Consider the following 20,248-nt stretch of genomic DNA (forward strand, 5'->3'; position numbering starts at 1 on the left):
GGAGCCCGACAGGCTACAGTCCATGAGGACATAGCTGAGTGACTAACATCAAATTCAGTGATTTTAGGAGATAGCACTGCCATGTAGCATAAGGCTTTGACTAACTCTGTTTGGCAATACTAGGACCTAGAATATTTTTGGACATTTGGAAACGTGGAAAATCTGAGGTACAATGTAAGTACTAATTACTTTATCTTTGAAGAAGCAATAAGATTTTCTTCCACGAATTACTGCAGTCAGCTTCAGTGTTTAGGGGGAAAAAATTAGAAAAACCTCAAAGCAGATTAAGACAATATTAATACCACAGAAAGACAGTCAAGATCATGGTTTCCTCTCTAATTTCTTTATCAACTTTTATTATTCTGATTTGCCTTATAGCTACTGGACTCACTTATTATTCTAATTTGCTTTTGATTATAGGAGTCATTTACATTTAGCAAACCATTAGGGAGGACACTATCTACCACATTTGTAGTTAAGTCTTTCTTCTGGAAACGTGGTCAAAAATGACAACCTGTGTGTAGAGCTCTGTTAGGATCGGGCTTCTAGTAGAGTTGTCACCAGGTTGAGCCTAAAATACACAAATCATGTTGTTAGTCAGGTCAGTCCATGCACATAATTCACATTAAATGAATTTTCTTCTTGCTTCAATGTTGTAGCAAATAGAACTAAGAAAGTTGTATCCATGGAAACATACCCAAGTTTCCCCCCAGATTCTTTTCCCAGGAGTGGTGATAATTCCAATCAGGAGCTCTGAGGCCCTGGTGATGACATTACTGAAAATATCTAGGATCAAAGCGGTATTGCAGGTTCATACTTGTCTAGACTCTGCTGAACCCCACGGGTCACTAACTCTGCAGAATTCCCAGGGAAGGGCTTTGCACACACAGGTGATTGCAGGGTAATAAGTTAAAAAGGACCCTATCTTGATTTCAAGTTTGTCAAATAAAAATGTCTCAGATTTGGAATTGGTTCAGACTGGTGGAATTAACTACCTGTCCATCGTGGGTTTCATGAATAGCTTCTTACTCGTTTGATAGCTATTTGATTTACATTTCCCCCCTTTACATTATAATCCTTGAAAAAAAGATTTGGTCCTTTTACTTTTATGCAGGTATTTTGCCATACTTACAGGGCCCCCAGAGAGACCCTCTGGGAGAAAGTATTCACTAATGTGGTGCTGATAAGACAGAAAACAGATCCGAAAAGAGCCAGACAGTATCTAGTATTAGTCATTGGGCCTTTCCTCTATTTGATGTACAAAAGAATGAATGATGTTACTTGCTCTCTCTCCTTCTTTTGCAGGAAGAGCTGATAAGGATTTAGATCAGGGACTAGAGAGAAGCTTTGATATTACCTTTCCCCCTGGTATTCAATTTCTTGTGCTAGTGAGAAAGAATATATCAGACCCATCTTCTGTTAAAAGAATGAGTAAAATTGTAAAGATTTTGAAACAGGGAAAACAAAAAGAGTGAGCGTCTTGAGTGACTTACCTATCCACGTTTTATTCTATGTTTGTGCTATTTTATAACTCATTAAGTTGGAGAAAACTGATAATAATGCAAAATATTCTTCTCTACAAAGATGCAAACTAATTGTGCTCAGCGGCACACCACTGATTATTGTTTCATCTTGAGACCTGTTTTACATTAATTTGTAAATTAATTTCAATCTTTCGTTTTCCCTATATGTGTTCTGATTTTTGACTTCTTCCTTGAACTGCTTACAATATCTTACTTGTTCACTACATAATTTATGAATAAACAAAATTTTTGACACATTCATTTTACATCAGTATGAGAGTCACAATTAAGTCCTTTTTAGAAACACTATCGTGTAAATATTTTGGAGATTCCAATTTGATGCACAGTGGATTCACCTGACAGATGAATAGTTTGAATAGCTGGAGAGTGTCTCTCTTGGGTGACTTAAACTCTCTATTTCTTGGTTTCCATTGGTAAATCCCTAGTAGCAACAGAACTTTAACTTTGTTGATCTTCTGTTTCTTCACATATTTTCCTTTTTGCTATGTTTGTATTTTGTTTTTGCTTTTGGAACTTTTACAATGAATAAATTATTCCCTCTTGGTGACAACTAACTGTGATTTGGAACTTGATTTTATGGTTTAACCTTTGCGTTTTCTGTAAATAGATGAAGAGATTACTGAGATTTATTCTTTTTTTGAGTAAGAAACAACAGAAAATCTGATTTGCTATTATGATTTTTTCTTTATTTGTCTACTTGTCTTCTTTGAAGAAATTAAGAATCTCATGCCCATCAGGAAAGAGGACAACATTTTTGATATATGGGCAGGTTACTTTTTTGCATTTATGCTTGAGTTGTGGCTATGTTTAGACTTGAAGCTACAAGATCCCTATGTGTCTCTCTATATATGTTTAGAATTCATAAAGACCTTTGCATCTTTATGCATGAGTACGCAGTATTTTTCTATCTCTGGAGAGAATTAATAAATTAGATTTAGAAGTCTCCTAAATTAAAGAAACTCTGTTCTGATTGGCCTGTAGAACTCTTATGTAAATAAGTTCTTATGTAAGTCAAATATTTATAAAATTCCAGGAAAATGTGGAAATTAAAGTTTTGATACTTTTTCATTTTTTTTTTTTTTAATGTTTGTCCATGCAACATGAGAATCTTCCCCAACCAGGGATCAAACCCATGTCCCCCATGTTGGGAGTGCAGAATCTTAACCACTGGACTGCCAGGGAAATCCAGAGTTTGATACTTTTAATGTGCTATGCTTAAAGAGTATTCTCACACAAATAATTTAAAATTTTAAGGTCATACAATTGAGATAAGTATTTGGCAAATCAGAGTAGTGTAATGATTTTGGTTTAACACAAATAGCTTTTCCTTTGATTTATCAGTGTTAGGTATAACATAAACATATATTTTTTTCTACTGCACTTGTGTTTGCTTTTCTTAAGCTTATTGATGCATACTGATAAAATAAGCTAACACTACTCTGATACAATCTGTAATTAATGAGAAATCCATATTCAACAAAATCAAATCATTATTCTGACAACTTTATATCATCAGTAATTTTGTTTTTTACTGTCAACTTGAATATAATTACTCAGATCTTTCAGTAACATAAAAATTTAGATAGCTATTAGGTTAAATAGCATAAAGAACGTTCATATGATATCCAGATAGTTTCTAATCATGATAGAATACTGAAAATTTGATGCCTAATTATTAAACTTAACTTTAAGTTTATATACTTTTGCTTATAGCCAATGAAAAGTTCCTATTTTTGTTCATGTTAGTGAACATGTTCATTTTTTCTCTTTAAAAAGATATGTGTGTGGCTATACAAAGATGCAACATAAACTTCTCTTGTCTGTTAAAATGTCTTTGGAAGAAAGGAATTCGTAGCTATCTACCTCTAATTTTCTCCATGAAATAGAGTTACTTTGGCTGAAAAATCATAATTAATATGAATGGTTGAGAAGACATCATAAGCAATGTTATTGTTGTTTAGTTGCTGAGTCTTGTCTGACTATTTTGCAGTCCTGTGAACTATAGCCCACCAGGCTCCTCTGTCCATGGGATTTCTCAATCAAGAATACTGGAGTAGGATGCCATTTCCTTTTCCAGAGGATTTTCTCTACCCAGGGATTGAATTTGCGTCTCCTGCATTGGCAGGTGGATTCTTTACCACTGAGCCAACTGGGAAGCCCCATCACAAGCAACAGGGATAGACTAATACCACAGTCTCTTTGCTTTTGTGTTTCAAAGAGAAAATAGTCTTAACCTATAGTGGAGTTTTTTAAAAAATTAATTCTTATTGGAGTATAGCTGCTTTAAAATTTTCTGTTAGTTTCTTGATGTACAGCAAAGTGAATCAGTCATACGTATACATATGGATACATATATATCCATATCCACTCCTTTTTAGATTTCCTTTCCGTTTATAGTGGAGGTTTTATAACAGTGTATAGTAGCTATATATATATATATATATATATATATATATATATATATATATATAAAAATAAAAAATATAGTACTATATAGTAGTAATTATATATATAGTATATAGGGCCTTCCCTGCTAGCTCAGCTGGTAAAGAATCCGCCTACAATGTAGGAAGTCCCAGCTCGTTTCTTGAATTGGGAAGATCCCCTGGAGGAGGGCACGGCAACCCACTCCAGTATTCTTGCCGGGAGAATCCCCATGGACAGAGGAGCCTGGTGGGCTACAGTCCATGGGGTTGCATAGAATCAGACACGACTGAGCAACGAGGCACAGCACGGCACAGTAATTATATCTATAGTATTGGGCTTCCTGGGCATGCTAGTGGTAAAGGACTCACCTGCCATGCAGGAGGCATGAGGATCCCCGGGTTGGGAAGATCCCCTGGAGAAGGAAATGGCAACCCACTACAGTATTCTTGGCTGGAGAACCCCATGGACAGAGGAGCCTAGAGAGCTACAGTCAGTCCATAGGGTCACAAAATGTTAGACAAAACTGAAAGTGATTTAACACACACATATATAGTATTAATTGTATATACAATTTTATATATAATTTATAGACTTATGTAGCTATCATGTATATATGTATAAATATAATTTATACAATTTCTATATATTTATAATTTATATATGGTTATATAATTACTACTACATATTGATACAATTATATATAAATAACTGCATAATGCATATGTAATAGTAGTGCTTTTCAGGCTTTTTTCCTCTTCTGTTATATCTCAGAACCCCTGTAAAATCTCGAGATTTATTGAGAACCACAAAAAAATTTATGTGAGTTATAACTATCAATATTTACTATATTGGAAGTGGAAATTGAGAAAATTTAAGATAGTGATTCATTTGACCATAGCTACGATGAATACATATTGAAATGTTAACAGAAATAACATCTTAGTGTGTATATATATATACTTAGATATATATATATATGTATATATGTTTTTTTGAGTTCATGGATCTCCTGAGAATTGCTGTGACATGACAAAGGAAAATGAAAGACAAAATTTGGAAGTAAATTTTACTTGCCTTGGTTTATAGTACTTGATTCTGAAAAGAGTAATGACATGCTAAAATTTCAGTTAAGTTTGCCCCATCTTGATGGGCTTGCTTACTGGTTAATTCCTTTACCTACTATATGAAAGGCTTTTTTTTTTTTTTTTTTTAACCTTTTGTGTAACTGTCTAGGTAGTAAATATTCCAAGTCTTACATGAATAATTTTCTGTGCTTTATGTTGAATTTATTACATTCTTAATTGTTTAAGAAAAAGAAAAAATAAGAAACAAAAGCAAGGAACAAAAATTCCTCATTTATAAAGAGCTAAGGTTCTTTGCAGTCATGTTAATGTCGTGTTAATTTATAAATGTTATATTATTTTAAATGTTTAAACAGTTAATTCGGTATTGTTTTTGCAGCATCCTGATCCTATCTTAACCAAGTGCCCAAATATCCTCTGACATTTTCTTTTGCACTGATTTTTGCCTTCCTATAAATGAATCCTAAGTATAGAAAAAATTAAACTTTCCAGTTATATTTTACACCTGAAACTATCTTTGAGATTTCTCAGAGGGTCTGGAAAAAAATCACAAAGGTTTATTTTTTCACCTTTGAAGAGAGCTGCCAGAAAGAGCTAAATTTTTCTGTAGAATTCTGTGGGTAGATTTGCTATTAATAAATCAGAAGCGGTGTTCAGCCTTGCTGAGGTAGACTTGTATAGGTATAACGTTATTAATATAAATATTTCAAAAAATTTGGGGGAAGTCCCGGGAGTTATGTCATTGACCTTGTTGTCTTATAATATAGCTTTACCCTCAGGGAGAACATTGATCCCAACTCTTGGGAATATTTCCAACAGATTTTCCTAAATATAGCAGAGTTCTGGTGGTGCTGAACTTGATGATATTAGGCAATGGTAGGATAATGCTATGTGTCATCATTTCAACTATTGGTTTTAAAGATACAATTATTTAGGTCTTACTGCAGACCTTACTAAGCCACTTGCTTGATGTTTTTGGTACAAACAATTATATCTCAGGATTATTTATGTCATATCTCAGTGTTTTTTCTTCTATAAAATTATTTTTATTCACTCTTCTGAATCAATTATAGCATTCACAAACTCCTTCTGAAATAAACTTAATCATTATCCTTAGATGGTTTATCATATTTCTTTATTTGGGGCTGGAGAAGAGGCAGGGAATTTGTTTTGAATACCACAGAGAGAAGTAACCTTTTCCGTTTTCTGCATTATTTTTATTCTGAACTCTCATCAGACTGTTCGCACTTGAAAATTGCTAGTAATAATCACTCACCTATTTTAAGTCCCTCTTATCTACAGATAGTATTGTTTCACTCTGATGCTTCCCGGAAGTGTCTCATAGTTACAGGTGAGAACCTGTGTCTTCAACTAAGAAGAAAAGTCTCAGGATATTGTAGAAAAGAACTGTATCAGGTATGTCAAATACTGACACTTCAAAGCTGAGCTAATATAGATTAGACAACTTTCAATCTGCACCACCAATGGACTGAGTCAGGATTTCCAGGTTCTGTTTTAGCCAAAAGAGAGGATGGCATAGGACAGCTAACCAAAGATCCACTGGAGCGGGAATCAATTATAACTGGGTTGAATAAACTCTTAAGAGAAATTTTACTGTGGCTATTTGTCTGGAATATTGTTGATATTATTTAATGTTCTATTTTCAGATATCTAATAATCACCCTATCTCCTTTTCATTAAGTAATATGTAACACATACAATTTAGCAAAGTCTGTTTTTGTAATATGAAGCCAAACATTCAAAAATTATTTTAAAATGATAGCTGATTCCCACTTATTCCTCAGTCGTGTCCGACTCTGTAACCCCATGGACTTTACAGTCCATGGAATTCTCCAGGCCAGAATACTGGAGTGGATAGCCTTTTCCTTCTCCAGGGGACCTTCCCAACCCAGGGATCAAACCCAGGTCTCCTACATCGCAGGCAGATTCTTTACCAGTTGAGCCACAAGGGAAACCAACTTATTCCTCTAGGATTCAGTTTATATTGTTTCCTTACTTTCCATGGCCATTTAGTTATTTGCCTAGGTTCAGTAAGGCTCTGTCATCTATAATTGTACATAACATAATTGTATAAATTGAAAAACCAAAGCCTTGCCTAGAATGTCATACTTGAATGAAAGCAATGCCTATAAAGTGCTGACCTATTCCTTGACTTAAAAAGCCCAAGAATATTGTATATTATATGCTTGCTCAGTCGCTCATTCGTGTCCAATGCCTTGTGATCCCATGGACTGCAGTCCACTAGGCTCCTCTGTCATGGAATTTTCCAGGAGAGAATACTGGAGCAGGTTGCCGTTTCCTCCTCCAGGAGATATTCCCGACTCATGGATTGAGCCTGCGTCTCTTAAGCAGGCAGAATTTTTACCACTGGTGAAGTGAAAGTCGCTCAGTCGTGTCCAATTCTTTGCAACCCCATGGACTATACAGTCCATGGAATTCTCCAGGCCAGAATACTGGAATGGGTAGCCTTTCCTTTCTCCAGGGAATCTTCCCAACCCAGGGACCGAACCCAGGTCTTTCACATTGCAGGCGGATTCTTTACCAGCTGAGCCAGGAGGGAAGCCTATAACCACTAGTGCCAGCTGGAAAACACACTATATGTAACTAACTTTAAAATATTTGGGAGACCTAGTGAACAGAGGAATTTACACAAATTTATAGGTATTTCAGGTGAAATATGGTGGAGAGCATTTCTTGGGCTTGGTTTCCTAGCCTCAGGTCAAAAATAATAGAGAGTTTTAAAAATCCAATTTGAGATTTCTTATGAAAATTTCCAAACCCAATTTAATTTAGTATTGTTCAAAATTATATGGATTTAGAGTTTACATGGGCAGCTTAAGGTGTCCAAAATGGTAAAATAAACCTTTTGTTGCATCTTTGTGAAAAATCAGGCAGCTCTAATGAGAGCAGCTTTATTTTATAAGAATAAACTTTCTTTGAAATTATTATGATAAAAAGAGGAGAGGAGGTGCTCAGGGAAAACTGTAAGAGATTTTGAGAGTTACATCTCAAATAGTGGATATCTTGAATGCTCATTTAGATTTTTTCATCTTTGATATTACAACTCTGTAAGTTCTCAAAGTCAGATAATGATTTAAATACTTCATATCTGTATAAATGCAAGACAGTTTTACTTGGTAGACTGCAACTGACTTTCCCTTCTCAACCCAGAGATCAAACCTGGGTCTCCCAAATTGCAGGAGGATTATTTACATCTGAGTCACCAGTGAAGCCCCTTATAAGACAGAACATTATTTACACTGTTTAACGGCTTGATTTTTCCATTTGATAGTGTAAACAAACATCTATCCATACTAACACAACAAATTCAGTAAATATAGCTTTAACTCATTTTTAGCTAGGGCTTCCCTGGTGGCTCAGCTGGTAAAGAATCTGCCCGCAATGCGGGAGACCTGGGTTCAATCCCTGGGTTGGGAAGATCCCCTGAAGGGAAAGGCTACCCACTCTAGTATTCTGGCCCAGAGAATTCCACGGACTGTAAAGTCCATGGGGTGGCAGAGAGTTGGACATGACTGAGCAACTTTCACTTTCCCTGGTGGCTCAGTGGTAAAGGATCTACCTGCCATTGCATGAGATGCAAGTTTGATTCTTACGTTGGGAAGATCCCCTGGAGGAAGAAATGGCAATCTCCTTCAGTACGTCTGCCTGGGAAATCCCATGAACAGAGGAGCCTGGTGGGCTACAGTCCGTGGGTCACAAAACAGTTGGACATGACCTAGTGACTCAACAACAACAATATCACTTCACTGCTCTGATGTATCATAAGCTATTTAATTATTGCCGCCAGTCATGGACATAGGGATTATTTCCACTTTTAATCTACTGCAATTAGTTTTTTACTTTTTAACAACTACTTCTTTTACTAGTTTTAACAATCACTGCTTTTTAACAACCTTCACTTTTCTAAATTGGTACAGCACCAGGAAGCGATATCTGTTTACCTAGCCCAATTCAGTAGCGCATTAAACACATTCTCTCATTTAATCATCACAACAACCTTGTTGTAAAATAGTTGTTCTTAATAGATTTAACAGATGAGAAGACGGAGGTGGAGAAGTGGTCCAGAGGAGTTAAGGAATTTACCCTAATCACAAAGCTGATAAAAGTTTAACTCCAACTCATTTTCCCTATTGCCCCTCTTAAACAGCTTTTCTCTGCCTGAGTCCTAGGAGGTGCTCCCCAGCCCTTCCCACCTATCCTGTTCTTTTTCTAGTTCCTTTGGACTGCTCTCAGGCATTTTGGAGAGTCCTAGGTCCTCAGGTCTCAAGCGGAATTCATTAAAAGGCTTAGGCAGGTTTCTGAATATCCTAAAATATTTTTATATTACTCTGTGTATGCCAGCACATGTGCATTTTCTTTTCTGAGCAAATCTATCAAATGTGTCAGAGTTTTAAAATAAGTTGTGTTTCCTAAAAGGTTAAGAGTCTAGTCTCTGGAGCAGGCTCATGTGCTTGTGAGGTAGTGTTCTGGGTTACCAAGTTGGGGCTTGCCATTTGTTTCTTTGTCTTATCATGATTATTTTACTCTTGCTTCAGCTTTTTGAGGCAATATACATCATCAAGGCCACTAATATGTATGCTGAAGCTCTCCCAACTAGCAATAACCATTTAGAGGTTATCAGCATGAGATTTTTCTCTCTTGCCAGGAGGCTTGATCACTGTTCATGCTATTGTGTTCCATGTTCCAACATATTTCAATATCCCTCAACCTGCTTTGGGATTTCAGTGCCTCAGAAACTGTAAGCATCTACTGGGGTGGTGAATTGTTAAATAGTCATGAGACTTGACTACTTGTTTAGCTGTTCAGGCTGAGAAGAAATCATGCTCTCTTTGAATAAACAATAATTCCTTGACTGTGGTCTGGACCAACAGAGACTATCCCTGACACCTGTGTTTCTAGCACCTGCCTCTCTGGCATTAGTTATCAAGTCTTTGAAACCATGAAGGAAACAATTATTTTGTTTCTATTTAATCCTTTCATTCAGCTAGGAAAGGACATGTTCCATTCTTTTCCATAGTCCTTGTACTGATTTGTAACACATTTTGTAAAAAAAAAAAGTGAGCATGAATTGAGGCTAAAGCTCTCTTCCTCAAATTTCTCCATTCTCACTTGCCTTTTGGTCTGTATTACTTTTGGCTCATTTGAAAAGACTCTGATGCTGGGAAAGATTGAGGGCAGGAGGAGAAGGGGATGACAGAGGAAGAGATGGTTGGATGGCATCACCGACTCAATGGACATGGGTTTGGGTGGACTCTGGGAGTTGGTGATGGACAGGGAGGCCTGGCGTGCTGCGGTTCATGGAGTCACAGAGAGTTGGACACGACTGAGCGAATGAACTGAACTGACTTTTGGCATAATGTTTGATTAGACTGTCTTTCTAAACAGAAGCTTAACACAGCAAATTTTCTTTGTTATGCATGTTTTATTGTATACTTTCTCTTCACTGCAGTATAAATATATACTTTTCACTGCAGATAATATACTTGGATGGTGAAGGGTTGTCATTCACACTTTCATTACTAAGCATTGAGATATATATATATATAATTTTAAATTATATATTTAATTTTTGTCTTTCTTCCAGCTCACCTTTTCTGCGCCACACCTTGTGTGTGAGTTCATAAGTACCGGACACTTAACAACAACGTGCTTATCTCTAGGGGTTGTTTCATAACACTGCATATAAAATTAAAATCAGTTTTCCAGGTCAAAAAGAGGGCATAGCATTTAAGTTTTAGGAGTTTTCAATTCATAAAAGCTAATCTCTGTTGTGTAATTTTTAATGTATTCCTCAAGGCCATTGATTTTAGCAGCAGTTTGTTAAGTAAATACTTAATTTATATGTGGTAGACTTTCAGTTCCGGTATACCAGGTGATTGCCCAAGGGGAGAAAACATTTAAAAGCTTCTGAGTATGTGGGTGTTTTAGGGCTATAATCAACCAAACATTCAGTAATTTGGGCAGCAAAACCAGAAAACTGGCAAGGCCTCAGCTCTACTTAATAACTGTGACTGTGCCACAGTCAAAAAGCAGTACGTACAAGACGCCTCTGAGGAAAACCCAGGAGCCAAAAAGTGGTGCTGGTGACTGAGTAAGTATCCCCTGCCCCGTTAACTCAAGGTTGTGTGGAGGTGAGAGAACAGTGTTGCAGACTTTCAAGAAGGAAATCATGGCTTCTCTTAAGTCTATTCTGTTCAGTATGGGTTTTTCTTAACAATGTCCAATAGGAAATATACGTGGACCCTGTAAAAGACACCCTGTAAAACTGAGGACCTTCACTGGGAGGGTGGAGCTTCAAGAGAATAAATTCAAACCATCTGCAGAAAGGATGTAGGAATGTTAGGGGCCCCCATTTTGAGGAGAGAATTTTCCAGCTTATGACAGGCTCCATCTGATTTTAACATAGTCAGTGAATTAGGAAGCAGCATTAGGAGGCAATTAGCACCTTCCCTACTAATATAGCAAGTGTTTGGGTGGAGGGTGGCTTGGGAGGAGTGGAGCAGAGGGGCAGGAACTGTAAGGAGGTATTGCTGCAATGGTCCTCTAAATTAAGCAAACAAACAAGTCACTCCCCCAAAGAACAAAAACATATGTTGTCATTAGAAGTAATTTTTAATTTTAAACATTGCTCACCTAGATATTATTTTGCTTATAGAAAAAGAAAGTAAAATTTGACTTCCTGTTTTTTTGTGTTCTTTTGCATCTGTATCAGACAATAATGACTATACATTTACTTTTTAAACATAATAAAAGACCAAGAACCTAACACCTTGCCCTTGCCCTGGACACCTAGAATCAGCACTCCAAAGCAGGAAAGGACTCCCGGGGTTAACTCACCTACCAAGGAGAGAAAAGTACCAGAGTCAATTACTCAGGCAATTTTCAGCTAAAAATAGCATCAGCGCTACATATGTTTCAAGTGTCTAAGATCCTAAAATATTTTAAAGTTAACCTCAAAAGTTTCCAGGATTATTTTTGGCTTTCCTATTCTTTGGTAAATATTTAATATTCAGTTTATTCATTCCATAGATGTTTACTAAGCACCTACCATACACTAGCACTAGAGATACAATGGCAAAACGACCAAAAATGGTTTCTGCCCCATGTTTCTGTGTATGCTTCACAAGTCTTTGTCACATATGTTTCATGTGAGCCCCTGGACTAACCTGCCTGACAAAATGATTCTTGTTGAGGCCATGATAGCAAGAATGGGTATCGTCATCCTCATTCTATCATGATCCAAGTTAGGAAGGAAAAATGGCTGCAATTTATCAATGAAAGTATCTATTGAGGTCATTGGTATTGTGGTGGAAGTTAATACAGAAGCCTTTGGTGTGTGGTCTGTACTTTCTAGCTGGTTTGTGCAATCTCAGAAATATGTAATTTAGACTTCATAAAATTAAGACTGTTGATTTATAACTTGCTTTAGAAGAATGAAGTTTGACTACCTTATGGACATATGAAAAGGTGTGTGCATGCTAAGTTGCTTCAGTTGTGTCCAACTCTTTGTGACCTTATGGACTTTCCTCCTCCAGGGGATCTTCCCAACACAAAGACTGAACCTGTGTCTCTTATGTTCCCTGTATAGAGAAACAATAAGTTGAGTCGAGTTCAGTCACTCAGTTGTGTTTGACTATTTGGGACCCCATGGGCTGCAGCACAGCGCCAGGCCTCCCTGTCCATCACCAACTCCCGGAGTTTACTCAAACTCATGACCATTCAGTCAGTGATGCCATCCAGCTATCTCATTCTCTGTCGTCCCCTTCTCCTCCCACCGTCGATCTTTCCCAGCATCAGGGTCTTTTCCAGTGAGTCAGTTCTTCACATCAGGTGGCCACAGTATTGGAGTTTCATCCTCAGCATCAGCTCTTCCAGTGAATATTCAGGACTGATTTCCTTTAGGATGGACTGGTTGGATCTCCTTGCAGTTCAAGGGACTCTCAAGAATCTTTTCTAACACCACAGTTCAAAAGCATCAATTCTTCAGCACTCAGCTTTCTTTGTAGTCCAACTCTCATATCCATACATGACTACTGGAAAAACCATGGCTTTGACTAAATGGACCTTTGTTGGCAAAGTAATGTCTCTGCTTTTTATTTTTATTTTTTTCATTTATTTTTATTAGTTGGAGGCTAATTACTTTACAATATTGTAGTGGTTTTTGTCATACATTGATATGAATCAGCCATGGATTTACATGTATTCCCCATCCTAATCCACCCTCCTACCTCCCTCTCTACCTGATCCCTCTGGGTCCTCCCAGTGCACCAGGCCCGAGCACTTGTCTCATGCATCCCACCTGGGCTGGTGATCTGTTTCACTATAGATAATATACATGTTTTGATGCTGTTCTCTTGAAACATCCCACCCTCGCCTTCTCCCACAGAGTCCAAAAGTCTGTTCTTTACATCTGTGCCTCTTTTTCTGTTTTGCATATAGGGTTATCATTACCATCTTTCAAAATTCCATATATATGTGTTAGTATGCTGTAATGGTCTTTATCTTTCTGGCTTACTTCACTCTATAATGGGCTCCAGTTTCATCCATCTCATTAGAACTGATTCAAATGAATTCTTTTTAATGGCTGAGTAATATTCCATGGTGTACATGTACCACAGCTTCCTTATCCATTCGTCTGCTGATGGGCATCTAGGTTGCTTCCATGTCCTGGCTATTATAAACAGTGCTGCGATGAACATTGGGGTGCACGTGTCTCTTTCAGATCTAGTTTCCTCGGTGTGTATGCCCAGAAGTGGGATTGCTGGGTCATATGGCATTTCTAATTCCAGTTTTTTAAGAAATCTCCACACTGTTCTCCATAGTGGCTGTACTAGTTTGCATTCCCACCAACAGTGTAAGGGGGTTCCCTTTTCTCCACACCCTCTCCAGCATTTATTGCTTGTAGACTTTTGGATAGCAGCCATTCTGACTGGCGTGTAATGGTACCTCATTGTGGTTTTGATTTGCATTTCTCTGATAATGAGTGATGTTGAGCATCTTTTCATGTGTTTGTTAGCCATCTGTATGTCTTCTTGTGAAGAATGTCTGTTTAGTTCTTTGGCCCATTTTTTGATTGGGTCATTGATTTTTCTGGAATTGAGCTATAGGAGTTGCTTGCATATTTTTGAGATTAATCCTTTGTCTGTTTCTTCATTTGCTATTATTTTCTCCCATTCTGAAGGCTGTCTTTTCACCTTGCTTATAGTTTCCTTTGTTGTACAAAAGTTTTTAAGTTTCATTAGGTCCCATTTGTTTATTTTTGCTTTTATTTCCAATATTCTGGGAGGTGGGTCATAGAGGATCCTGCTGTGATTTATGTCAGAGAGTGTTTTGCCTATGTTCTCCTCTAGGAGTTTTATAGTTTCTGATCTTACATTTAGATCTTTAATCCATTTTGAGTTTATTTTTGTGTATGGTGTTAGAAAGTGTTCTAGTTGCATTCTTTTACAAGTGGTTGACCAGTTTTCCCAGCACCACTTGTTAAAGAGGTTGTCTTTTTTCCATTGTATATCCTTGCCACCTTTGTTAAAGATAAGGTGTCCATGGGTTCGTGGATTTATCTCTGGGCTTTCTATTCTGTTCCATTGATCTATATTTCTGTCTTTGTGCCAGTACCATACTGTCTTGATGACTGTGGCTTTGTAGTATAGTCTGAAGTCAGGCAGGTTGATTCCTCCAGTTCCATTCTTCTTTCTCAAGATTACTTTGGCTATTCGAGGTTTTTTGTATTTCCATACAAATTGTGAAATTATTTGTTCTAATTCTGTGAAAAATACCATTGGTAGCTTGATAGGGATTGCATTGAATCTATAGATTGCTTTGGGTAGTATGATCTGCTTTTTAATATGTTGTCTACGTTGGTCATAAATTTCCTTCCAAGGAGCAAGTGTCTTTCAATTTCATGGCTGCAATCACCATCTCCAGTGAGTTTGGAGCCCCCCAAAATAAAGTCTGTCACTGTTTCCATTGTTTCTCCATCTATTTGTCAAGAAATGATGGGACCAGATGTCATAATCTTAGTTTTCTGAATGTTGAGCTTTAAGCCAACTTTTTCACTCTCCTCTTTCACTTTTATCAAGAGGCCCTTTAGTTCTTCTTCGCTTTCTGCCATAAGGGTGGTGTCATCTGCATATCTGAGGTTATTGATATTTTTCCTGGCAGTCTTCATTCCAGCTTGTGCTTCATCCAGTCCAGCATTTCCCATGATGTACTCTGCATATAAGTTAAATAAACAGGGTGACAATATATAGCCTTGACGTACTCCTGTCCTGATGTGAAACCAGCCTGTTGTTCCATGTCCAGTTGTAACTGTTGCTTCTTGACCTGCATAAAGATTTCTCAGGAGGCAGGTCAGGTGGTCTGGTATTCCCATCTCTTTCAGAATTTTCCACAGTTTATTGTGTTCCACATTGTCAAAGTCTTTGACATAGTCAATAAAGCAGAAGTAGATGTTTTTCTAGAAGCCTCTCACTTTTTCGATGATTCAACGGATGTTGGCAATTTGATCTCTGGTTCCTCTGCCTTTTCTAAATCCAGCTTGAACATCTGGAAGTTCATGGTTCACGTACTGCTGCAGCCTGGCTTGGAGAATTTTGAGCATAACTTTGCTAGCATGTGAGATGAGTACAACTGTGTGGTAGTTTGAGCATTCTTTGGCATTGCCTTTCTTAGGGATTGGAATGAAAACTGACGTTTTCCAGTCCTGTGGCCACTGCTGAGTTTTCCAAATTTGCTGGCACTGAACTAATAAAACATCACTTTGTTAAAGAGCTTGTATCAATTCAGCTAATCTTTAAGCTCACCAGAACAGACATTTGAAAATACTCTTGGGCATATATCTGGAAAAACTAACTGGAAAAGTGTTCATTGCAGCACTATTTACAATAGTTAATACATGGAAGCAAGCTTAATATCCATCAACTGATGAACAGATAAAGAAGATGTGGTACATATATCAGTCAGTTCAGTTATGTCCCCCTCTTTGCGACCCCATGGACTGCAGCACACCAGGCCTCCCTGTCCATCACCAACTCTCGAGCTTGCTCAAACTCATGTCCATCAATTGGTGATGCCACCCAACTATCACATCCTCTGTTGGCCCCTTCTCCTCCTGCCTTCAATCTTTCCCAGCATCAGGGGCTTTTCCAGTAAGTTAGTTCTTCCCATCAAGTGGCCAAAGTATATATATATACTGTATGTACAATATATATACATATACATGTTATATATACATGTATACAATAGAATATTACTCGGCCATAAAAAATAATGGAATACTGCCATTTGCAGCAACTTGATGGACCTAGAGATTACAACATTAAGTGCAGTAAGTCAGACAAAGACAGATATCATATTATATCACTTATATGTGAAATATAAAACAAAAAAATGATACAAATACATTTATTTACAAAACAGAAATAAACTCACAGACATATAAAACAAACTTTTGCTTACCAAAGAGGAAAAGTGGGGCAGGGGATAAATTAGGAATTTGGGAGTAACAGATATGCAGATGTTACATATAAAATAGATAAACAACAAGGACATATTGTATAACAAAGGGAACTATATTCAGTGTTTTGAAATAGCCTGTATAGGAAAAGAATCTGAAAAAGAAAAAAAACTGTATATTTTTGTATAACTGAATCACTTTTCTATACACCCTAAACTAATACAACATTGTAAACCAACCATGATTCAGTAAAATAAATTAAAAAAAAATGGGGATTCCTGGGCCTTGCCACAGACAGATGCAGTTTGAATCTCTAGAAGGATGAAGCCTAGGGCTCCCCTGACAGACTGGTGTGAGGAGAGAGGAAGGGGAAATGCTATCTAGTCGAGGAAAGTCGAGGAGATTGCTACTAGTCAAATCCTGGTGGGCTAGATGTAGATGAAGGGCTCTTGTGATGACAGTTTGCATTCCAGCATAGCTCATTTTTATGTTTGAACAATTGTGACTTTCCACCAGAGCTCCTGGATTGCGGAGCTCCTGTTGCATAGTGAAGAATATCGATATGTAAGGAGATCAGAAATACATCTGCTAAATCAGTGCACAGTCTGCATTACACATGACTTCCAAGTTCAGTGACACTCAGGGTGAACCAGAAAGGTTTATGTTATAACAGTGTCTTCTGTTTCAATTTACTATGTCTAATTTGGGGTGCCTCAGTGGGTAAAGAATCTTCCTGTAGTGCAGGAAACACAGGTGACATGGGTTCAGTCCCTGTGTTGGGAAGATCCCCTGGGGGAGGAAATAGCAACCAACTCCAGCATTCTTGCCTAGAGAATTCCATGGACAGAGGAGCCTGGCGGGTCACAGTCCACAGGGTCTCAAAGAGTCAGACACGACTGAGCGACTAAGCACATAAGCACACATGTCTAATAAAAATCACGCATCTTTAAGATCTTTTAACATATTTTTTTTGTTTATTTGCTTGTTTTGTTATTAGCCATTTATCAAGCAACTATATTTAAATACACTCGATTAGACATAAAGTGACAGAAAGGAGCCTTGTGACATGCCATGCTGTTTATTCAGTCGTGTGCAACCCTTTGTGACCCCATAGATTGTAGCCTGTGTGGCTCCTCTGTCCATGTGATTCTCCAGGCAAGAATATTGAAGTGGACTGCCATTTCCTTCTCCAGAGGATCTTCCTAACCCAGGGATTGAAGCTGTGTCCCTTCAGTCTCCTGCACTGGCAGACCTGGGAAACCCTAATTTCATATTTTTCATACAACTGATTTTCTTTTTTTTTTTTTTGCACACCATTGGAATTTAGCCAGCAGAAAAATAATCTCCTTTCAGGATGGCTTAATCATTTTCATACTCAGAAATTTTGATTCTAAGTCTTGATACAAATGGTACAGATTTTCGTTGAACTGTACAGAACGGCAAAAACTCACTAGATTTGGTTTCCACTCTTGGACTTCAAGTTTCTCCCAAAACTTCTCTGCTATTTCTCTCCTTCCTGCACCTTGGTCTTAACCCTGCTTGCACTTAAGACTTTACTTGGGAACTTTAAAAAAAATGGATGTCCAGGCAGGCCTTCCGCCCACACCAATTAAACTAACATTTTTGCTGATGAGGCCAGGCATCAAATACTATAAAGCGTTCTGGGTGATTCTGATGTCTGGTCAATGCTGAGAATGACTTGCCGAAAGGAGCCCCTCTCCCTTCTCACGCAGTCTCATGCCCCGTGCTTCCACACCTTTCTGTGTGAAATTCCTGCCTAGCAGAACACCCTTTCTGCTCAGGTTCTCGTGTTTCCATCACACCCATCTTTCAAAATCTGGTTCAGATGCTGTTTCTTTCATTAGCTTGTTTCTGAATGCTTTGTGACGTGAAAGTCACTCAGTTGTGTCTGACTCTCTGCAACCCCATGGACTATACAGTGAATGGAATTCTCCAGGCCAGAATACCAGAGTGGGTAGCCTTTCCCTTCTCCAGGGGATCTTCCCAACCCAGGAATCGAACCCAAGTCTCCCGCAATCCAGGCGGATTCTTTACCAGCTGAGCCACAAGGGAAGCCCTTTGAATGCTTTAGGTCCACAGTAATCTCTGCCTCCTTTGATTTCTTAGAGCATTTTATTCCCTCTCAGGTCACTTTCCAGCTTGCCATTTCTGTGCATAATGTATTTTTGCACCCACCCACCCATCAGTTAACCTGTAAGCTTTTTCAGGGAAAGAAAGCCAGCTTTCTGATTCACTTTTTGTACCTCACAGTGCCAGTAAACACAGGAAGAGGAGGATGGAAGGAAAAATAAAGAGGTGACAGACTGATTTAAATGACATCCATCCAGCTGATCCTTTTCTCTACTCGTATCCAGCATTAGAACTCTCTCTCTCTTTCTCTTTCCTAAGTGTTGGAGTAAAGTAACATTTCTCAACCACTTTTTCTACATGGATATATTCTTTAAGTTTTGTCTTTTCTTGGATGATCAGGTAGTTGCAGTATTAAAAGCGTAACTCAGAAACATTCGAACTGCAGTGGGACCGCTAGTTCTAGTTCTCTTTGATTGTTATAGTCTCATCTTCTCCAGTCTTTCTCCTTAGTCTGTCTTAATTTATACTCTCTAATCTTCTCAAAACATACTTGCATCCCGTTATTTCCCTGCACAAGAGCCTGGGCATATTTCCCTATTTCCCATCAAGTCTAGTCCAAGGTCCTCACCAGTTCTTCATTCAAGGCTTTTCATGATCTTTTCATGCTTAATTCCCATTCCACTCCTTCTCCAGACCAACTCAGCAGCTTAACTTTAACTATTTAGGTCTTCCTTTCCTTTGTTTTACACCCATCAACCTTATCTTTGCTAAGAGGTTTCATTCTTGGTATCATCTCCATCTCTATGAGTTCAATTCCTAATCATCCTTCAATTTCAACTGAAAGATTACTTTCACCATTATTCCTTAACAATCTCCAATGCTCTCCCTGCCCTAGATCCAAAGTCATCTCTCCACTGACTCCCCACAGCATTTCTATTTTTTTGCAGCATATCACTTTCCTCCTTAGGTTGCCCTTATATTCTTCACGTGCCTGTTTTCTTAAAACTCCTGCAAGCACTTAAAGGGCAAGTGTTGAACTCATATGCTCATCTTTATGCTCCCTATGGTGTCTCATATTTAAGTTTAAGTTTCATCACTAGTTTCTACTAATAACGAAGTCTGTGACCCTGAGCAAGTCATTTAACCTGTTTGTGTCAATTTGTTCATAAATCAAAAACATATTCTAACGGTCTGAATTTGAGATGGCTTAAATTACATGTTCCTGGGGCTGCACAAGAACACTTGGAAGCGCATACTAAAACAAAGATTTCTGCATAACTTCAACAAAGCCTAAAATTATGGCCACACTACTGGCTGTTTCCACCAATAAGTTCCTATAATTATTTTTTCTGACTTACTTGGATCAATACAGAGTGGTGTGACTGTGCCCTTTCTGGCTGTTACTGCTACCGCAAACATCAGTGACATAATATACTCCTCACCTTTTTGTTAACGTATAGAATTGCATTTGTGTTTGGAGGGACTCATACGTTCAATCATTTATTCCATAAATATTTATTGAGTATCTATTAACCAGACATTTTTCCAGGTGATGGGTTCTGTTCTCACATTAGTAAATAGAAGAGGGGAGGGGAAGGGAAAAAAAA

At 37.9% G+C, this 20,248-nt stretch overlaps 1 protein-coding gene across 2 annotated transcripts in view; it reads right to left on the minus strand.

Annotated features, from left to right (window-relative positions):
* Positions 1-475: 475 nt before the first annotated feature.
* CFAP299 (cilia and flagella associated protein 299) overlaps positions 476-20,248 on the minus strand; it is a 623,215-nt gene continuing 603,442 nt past the window's right edge. For both annotated transcript variants that reach the window (XM_065914730.1, XM_065914729.1), the window contains one exon: positions 476-571. In XM_065914730.1, coding sequence (XP_065770802.1) covers positions 476-571 — 96 coding nt within the window. The remainder of the gene's footprint in view (positions 572-20,248) is intronic.

Source organism: Muntiacus reevesi, chromosome 22 (assembly GCF_963930625.1).
Source record: "Muntiacus reevesi chromosome 22, mMunRee1.1, whole genome shotgun sequence".
Classification (NCBI taxonomy): Eukaryota; Metazoa; Chordata; class Mammalia; order Artiodactyla; family Cervidae; genus Muntiacus; species Muntiacus reevesi.